The following is a 7,737-nucleotide window of genomic DNA, read 5'->3' on the forward strand; positions in this document are numbered from 1 at the left end:
AAATTACAGATTCAATCAGAGCTGGTGGTCTATAATCAAGTCTTTCAACCATCAAATTTTGTGTGTATAAATTAAAATCCCCCCTCCTTATTTATAGGATGAACATATAACAAATGTTTGTAACCTAGTGGGCAAACCTGATTGAGATAAAAAGCATCATACTCCTTATACCATGATTCTATAATAATAGAAATCAATGGCCCGGAATGTTAGTCTGGGACTATTCTGCAGTATTTACAACAAAATGCACATTTTGTAAATCACCAAAAATTGTAAAAAATACCACGCAAATTGAAAACATGAAATTACTAGTGAAATACGAAAAAAACCCAGAAAAATGAAAAAAACAAAGTTAACCACGGGAAAAATAAAGTACTAGCTGATACAATATATTAAAATGATACACATCGTATGGTGTTTTGTAAAACTTTGTGTTACAAACATAGACATGGACGGCTATACTCACTTTTCTCTGTTTGTTTTTGTTGCAAATAATTTCTTCTTCCTGTTGGCAAAAGCTTGGATCAGGCAGATGTATTTATAGAGATTTCTGGCACCTTTGAGATAAAACCCCAGAAGAATTTCCAGGCTTGAGATGTGCAACAACAATAGAATCACAAGAAGTTCAGTTTTACATTTGAACATTTTGGAAATTATATTCAGTCACTGGCCAGATTGCAACATTAACCGGGAAAACTTATCTTGCTAATTTTAGAGGGATATTCAGTAACTATTGATATAGCAGCCTAACACTAAGGCCCTCATTTACCAATATCGCATTGGTAACACATTGGTACCGCCTGCGTTAAAAAACGGGGCGTTCCCATGCAAATGAGGGTTTTTTCGCGCATCAGGAAATCTTCGTGTGCCACGAAGTTTTCGCGAATCGTGAAAATGTATTCACGATTTGCGAATGTATTTTCACGGTTCGCAATAAAAAGACCAATAAATCATCGCGGTGCGCGACGTTTTCACGGTACGCAAACCAAAGTGAAACCAAGTACCGCGGCCCGCGATAATGTTTCGTGTATAAAAGGTCACTTCCTGCCCCTCCTCCTTTGAGGGTTTGGAAGGAGTTTTGGAGAGGTAGGAGTTGGAGGTTGGAGTTGGAGGTTGGAGTGCTTTAGATTTTGATTACTGAGTACGGTGCCTTGTTTAATTGTTGTCATCTGTTTCCCTCTACCTGTGTCTTTTGTAATCTCTGTTGGAGTGAAAGTTTGTCAGTTACCTGTTTGTCCCTATCTGTGTGGCAGAGGAGGAGGAGGAGTATGGTGGTGGTGGTGGTGGAAGGAGGAGGAGTGTGGTGGTGGTGGTGGTGAGGAGGAAGAGGAGTGTGGTGGTGGTGGTGGTGGTGTGGAGGAGGAGTGTGGTGGTGGTGGTGAGGAGGAGGAGTGTGGTGGAGGATGGAGCGTGAGAGGAGTGGTAGGAGAGGAGAGAAGAGGGGAGTTGAGAGGAGGGGGAGGGGGAGGAGGATGGAGAGGGGGAGGGAGGAGGAGGAGCAGGGACAGGGGTAGTGGGAGAGATAGGCAAGAGGGAAGTGATAGGAGGGTGGGGGAGAGGGTGAGGCAGGAGAGAATGGTGGGAAGAGGTAGGGCTAGACAGGCAGGGCAGAGGGGAAGGGAGCAGGAAGTGCAGGGTCAGGTGGGGGGGGGGGGGAGGAAGGGAGTGGGGAATCCGGTGGGTCGGAGAGAGAGGCTAGGGAGGAGACCCCTCCGGAAGTGGTACCCCAACCAGGCAGCCAGGCCAGGGTCAGGCAGCGTGCCATGCGGTTCAGCGCAGAGGATAATGACCTGCTGATAGAGGGTGTCCTCCATCATTATGCGCATTTGTTCGGCAATTTGGCAGTCAAGACCAGCAAGGCAGCCAAGGGACAGATCTGGGCCACTATAGCTGGAGACATCACAAGGCAAAGTGACATCCCTCGGACCGGGGAGCAGGTGGCCCACCGCTACAGAGATATAAAGGCGCAGCTGAAGCAGAAGATTGCTGAGAGAAATCAGTACATGAGGGACACAGGAGGAAGGTCACCGTATCCCATTCGATTTACAGAGATGGAGAGGCGACTCATGCAGCGGCTGGGACCAGACGTCTTCGAGGGATTGGATCCACGCCTTGATACATCCCACCTCGAAGATGGTAAGTTGCCCTGTCCACCCCCTGTCCTGTGCAAGGTTTCAACACAATGTTTAGTCCTGTTTTCTGTTTCAGTTCCCCATGTGCTCGCTCGAGCAGTCTTGCCCCCCCCCCTCCCCCCCCCCACCACGCTGCTACTGGCAGTCTGAGCTCTGCAAGCAATGCTGAGAAGTGTTCACATTGACACTTTCCTCATGTGCTGTGTACAGCCCGGGCGGCAGGGTCCATCCCCCTGGCCCATCCCCCCATGCCATTAGGCACATAGAAACAACATAGCTCTATAAGCAGAATTACATGTTGGTCCAAGCTTATGTGTCCCTGTTTGATGTAACTCCAATTCAAGCAAACGCTGTGGTACTGATGATGTCTATCCTTTTGTCCCCCATCTTCTACAGAGCACTCTGGTCCCAGGCAGCAGATGTCAGGTGCCACCTGGGAGGGCCCAGGCACCAGCAGAGACCCACAGGGGACACGGTGGCCACCAATGATGACCAGACCCTTTCACCTGGATGCGACGACACAGTGGTCGGATGTGGAGGAGGAGGAAGAGGTGCGGCCCACAGGAGCAGCCACAGGCAGCCCCCTCACCCTGAGCGAGGCCCTGGAGGATATCGTGTGGGGGACCTCCCCCACTGATCTGCACCCCATGAGCTTGGAGGGAACTCCGCCCACTCCGGTCATGTCGCCATGCAGCCCTGCACCAGCGCCTGGGGCAGCAATGCCAATCCCACATCCCCCAGCACCACAAGCACCTCCAGCAGCGCCACCCTTGCAACAAAACATCGACCCGATGACAGCCACACAGGCGGAACAAATAATGATGGAACTGCGTGGCGTGAGGAGAGCCATTAGACAGCAGGGCCGCGACTCCCAGCTCCAGACTGCAGCAATCACACAGGCAGGCAACATCATTGCAGCAGCGATTGGCACACTTAATACAATCTTGCTACAAATGCTGCAGCGGATGCCGGACCAGCAGCCATCATCCTCATCAACAACTTCCACACCCCAGCCAAGTCCCTCAGGGACCCGAGGCCACAGGGGCCGTCCCCCCCAAGAACCTGCCACATCCCACCGGACCATCAGGATGTGGCAAGGGGCCCTGAGGGGGCCATCAGGCACCACAATCCGGGTGGGGCAGTTACTCCCACCCACCACTGGGATGGCCATCCCACAGAGTAGCAGTGCCGTCGAGATGGAAGAGGATGCCTCACTGGCTGCTCCCCACAGAGGGGCAGTGCCGTCGAGATGGAAGAGGATGCCTCACTGGCTGCTCCCCACAGAGGGGCAGTGCCGTCGAGATGGAAGAGGATGCCTCACTGGCTGCTCCCCACAGAGGGGCAGTGCCGTCGAGATGAAAGAGGAAGCCTCACTGGCTGCTCCCCACAGAGTTGCAGTGCCTTCGAGATGGAAGAGGATGCCTCACTGGCTGCTCCCCACAGAGGGGCAGTGCCGTCGAGATGGAAGAGGATGCCTCACTGGATGCTCCCCACAGAGGGGCAGTGCCATCGAGATGGAAGAGGATGCACCACTGCCTACTCCCCACAGAGTAGCAGTGCCGTCGAGATAGAAGAGGATGCCTCACTGGCTGCTCCCCACAGAGTTGCAGTGCCATCGAGATGGAAGAGGATGCCCCATGCAAAGCTGATGAGGCGCCACCTCCCACCCACCTGGTCACCTGGCTCACCGGCATCCGCTGCGCCACTCTGCTGTGTGCCACTGCCATCCGCTGCACCACTCTACTGTGTGCCACCGCCATCCACTGCGCCACTCTGCTGTGTGCCACCTTCGGTTCTCAAGGGCTGCAAATTCTGGCAGTGTGCTGTAGGATGACCGGTCTGCTGAAGGGCTGTTAATGCTGGTTGTGGTGTGCGTTCTCTGCCTCATGTCTACAAATGGTAGGGATGTGAATCGTGTCCTCGATCGTCTTAACGATCGATTTCGGCTGGGAGGGGGAGGGAATCGTATTGTTGCCGTTTGGGGGGGTAAAATATCGTGAAAAATCGTTAAAAATCGTGAAAATCGAAAAATCGAAAAACCGGCACATTAAAACCCCCTAAAACCCACCCCCGACCCTTTAAATTAAATCCCCCACCCTCCCGAACCCCCCCCCAAAATAACTTAAATAACCTGCGGGTCCAGCGGCGGTCCGGAACGGCAGCGGTCCGGAACGGGCTCCTGCTCTGAATCTTGTCGTCTTCAGCCGGCGCCATTTTCCAAAATGGCGCCGAAAAATGGCGGCGGCCATAGACGAAAAAGATTGGACGGCAGGAGGTCCTTCCGGACCCCCGCTGGACTTTTGGCAAGTCTCGTGGGGGTCAGGAGGCCCCCCACAAGCTGGCCAAAAGTTCATGGAGGTCCAGCGGGGGTCAGGGAGCGATTTCCCGCCGCGAATCGTTTTCGTACGGAAAATGGCGCCGGCAGGAGATCGACTGCAGGAGGTCGTTCAGCGAGGCGCCAGAACCCTCGCTGAACGACCTCCTGCAGTCGATAATTTTAATCGTCCTAAAACGATTCACATCCCTAACAAATGGCACTTGGCCTGTGTCTTCCTGGGCCTCCGTCTGCTGCCATGTCTTCCTGGGCCTCCTCCTGCTGCCATTCCGCTGCTGTGTCATCCTGGGCCTCCTCCTGCCGCCATGCCGCTGCTGTGTCTTCCTCGGCCTCCTCCTGACGCCATGCCGCTGCTGTGTCTTCCTGGGCCACCTCCTGCTGCCATGCTGCTGCTGTCTGTTCCTGGGTCTTCACTGCTGTTGCCGTGCCGCTGCTGTCTGTTCCTGGGCCTTCACTGCTGTAGCCAGACCCTTCATGTGTTTGCCTGCTGCCTACATGCTGAACCGCTGGATACCTTGTCTGCTGGCTGGACTTTCACTCTAAGGTCCCTCAGCCGGTCCCCTTTCAGTGCACTCTTTCAACATGGACCGCCTGGGGCCTGGACTTTCACTCTGCTGGCCGGCCTCTCAGGCAGTCCCCTTTCAGTGCACTCTTTCAACATGGACTACCTAGGGCCTATGCGTAATTTCACTCTGCCTTTCACTCTGCCTTTCACTCTGCCTTTCACTCTGCCTGACCAGCGGTAATCTATGTATTGCAGTATCCAAGCTATTAGGGTGCCACTTCCTGTTTCTCTGTTCCTAGGTAATCATGCTTTGCCAGTTCTGATAACACCCACTACCTGCATATGTGTATATACTGCTTATGGTGGAGTGATGTAGCACGGAATTGGACCACTTTGGATCTATTACTTATCTAGTACTTGCAGATCATGACTACCTAGGAATGTCAAACATACGCTTAAACTGCTGACCTAATTCTTCACTATACCCTGCAGAATGTTGTCAGGAATAAATATCCTGTTTAACCTGCCACCTTTTGTGTCCTCTTTATGTTCCTAATGTGCCCTTGCTGTACACCCTCCACACCTTGCATGCTGCATCACACTTTGCACCAATGCAGAGTTTCCCAACTGCCCCCTGTATGAGGTTCAGTATAGCAACATCTGCACCTGCCATTGACATACCTTACAGTTAGCTTCATGTAATAGGAGGGTGCTAAGAGGGACCCTGCAGAGTAAACATTAGGGGAGTACATGACATGTCCCTGACAGGAGAAGAGGTACTATTCCTCAGTACAGGGAATGCACAGTAAGGGAGCGTTCTGATGTATGCCTGCTCTCATGATCTGTGTGGAAAGGGGAAGGGGTGGCCAGCAGTCTATTGCCATAGCTGTGCTCATGTCAGGCACTATTGGCGGTGAGGAGTCCAGACACGTATTTCTTACCAGGGTTCAGTATCATAGCTATCTCTGCCTGACAAACACCACGTATGTGAGCCTAACTGATGCTAAGGTCCTAACCGAGTTGGCTTCCTAGATTGGTCTCTCACATGTGCAGGTAAACGGAAGATGCCTTCCACCAATGCTGGTGGACTGACCGAGAGGTTGCCAACCTCTGGTGCCATGCAGGACATCCATGATAGTGGTGGCTCATGCATACGCTTAATTTCCAGGCACCATTGCCATACAATAGTGTGTAGCCCTTCCTAGCTGCACTTGCTAAGCATGTACCCAGTGCATACTCATATCAGTGTACATCCCCACCATGACAGCATGTCCATGGATTCGTTGTGTGCCAGGGAAGGCTTCCTATACTTACAGTCTTAGCGTTAAGGTTGTGGGCCACTGAAAGGTGAGGCATGGGAAGGGTTATGTGGCTATCTGCATGCCGTGTATTAAAGGAGTTGCACAGACTGTCAGCAGCTAGATAACTAGGCCGTTGCTAGTTGTACGGAGAGGTGAAGATATTAATGGTAATGTGTCATACCCGTTTACATGGTGCTACCAGTGTAAGGCATGCTCAACAGGCCTTAAGTGTGTAGACCTGGTGTCCATATGCACGCAGATGTTGTGACTGCTGGTGTGCAGTCAGTTGTAGCCACCAGTATATGAAATTGGTGGTCAGAAAAGGTTAAGGGTTGCAAGAAGGGGTCACCATCCGTTATGACACACATCCCTCCGGTGCCGTCTCCCAGCTGTGGGGTGTGCCTGGACCCTGTATAATGTGGGACACATCCACCATGTGAACACTATCTGACGGCCAACACTGTGTGGTCCACAGTCCTACAGTGTCTTCACATATTTGACCTCGCCACACACACATATACAATCCACTCTCCAAGGTAAACTGTCATTGTTGATAGCGCATGTTGTTTGGACAACCAGTACAGGCCAGTGACAGGCATCTGTCAGTGTTGACAGATATTCGTTATAATTTACTGACTCTTAACAGAACAGCAATCATTAAAATGCTGCAGAACCCCAGTGGATTTTCCTCCCTACAGGTGTGCAGTTGCGAAGGTTACAGGTAACCAATGTTACTCACACATCATTATCAGCAGAGTATTAGTTTCTCCACATACTATGTGACCTGTGTCACCATCACGTTATATACCCACCTCACCCCTGTTGTTCTACATACTCTGTCTTGAAGTTCCTGTACCTGCAAGCCTTTCTTGAGGGACATCATGTGGATGGGACATATACCCTCCCAACGGAGCGAGATGGGTGCATCTATGTCACGCAGAGGGACATGTAGGCCCATGTCTGGCCCATATTCCCTCTATTCTTACACACAGCTCAGTTAGCTGTGACTGGGAAGACCACTGTCCGCCAGCTCCTGTGGAATACATACTTGGGCAGTGAGGGAAAGGGGTGTTCTCCACATATAGGCTGTCAGGCATTGGCACAGGTCATACAGTATGTGGAAACAGTAATATTCTGCTAATAATGATGTGTGAGCAACATTGGTTACCTGTAACCTTCTGAACAGCACACCTATAGGGAGGAAAGTACCCTGGGGTTCTGCAGCATGTTAATGATTGTTGTTCTGTTAAGAGTCAGTAAAGTATAATGAATGTTTGTATCACCGGGTAACACACAGTTCTGTACTCAATTATGACTCTGTTTGTGCGGCCATGGAAGACACAATCCATGACTGATGGTCTGCCACTGTAGGTGGACATCTGGAAGCTCTCAGCCGTCGACCTTTTGCCATACATGGTGTAAGGTGTTGCCTACATGTCCACGCCACTGTGTGGCCTGTGTATG

At 51.6% G+C, this 7,737-nt stretch overlaps 1 protein-coding gene across 1 annotated transcript; it reads left to right on the plus strand.

Annotated features, from left to right (window-relative positions):
• Nucleotides 1-1,763: 1,763 nt before the first annotated feature.
• On the plus strand, nucleotides 1,764-7,225 carry LOC115094703 (myb-related transcription factor, partner of profilin-like). Its single transcript, XM_029607955.1, has 3 exons — nucleotides 1,764-2,136; nucleotides 2,529-3,265; nucleotides 7,121-7,225. Exons 1-3 carry the CDS (start codon nucleotides 1,764-1,766, stop codon nucleotides 7,223-7,225), a joined length of 1,215 nt encoding a protein of 404 aa, XP_029463815.1.
• Nucleotides 7,226-7,737: the final 512 nt, after the last annotated feature.

This window comes from Rhinatrema bivittatum, chromosome 6 (genome assembly GCF_901001135.1).
Source record: "Rhinatrema bivittatum chromosome 6, aRhiBiv1.1, whole genome shotgun sequence".
Classification (NCBI taxonomy): domain Eukaryota; kingdom Metazoa; phylum Chordata; class Amphibia; order Gymnophiona; family Rhinatrematidae; genus Rhinatrema; species Rhinatrema bivittatum.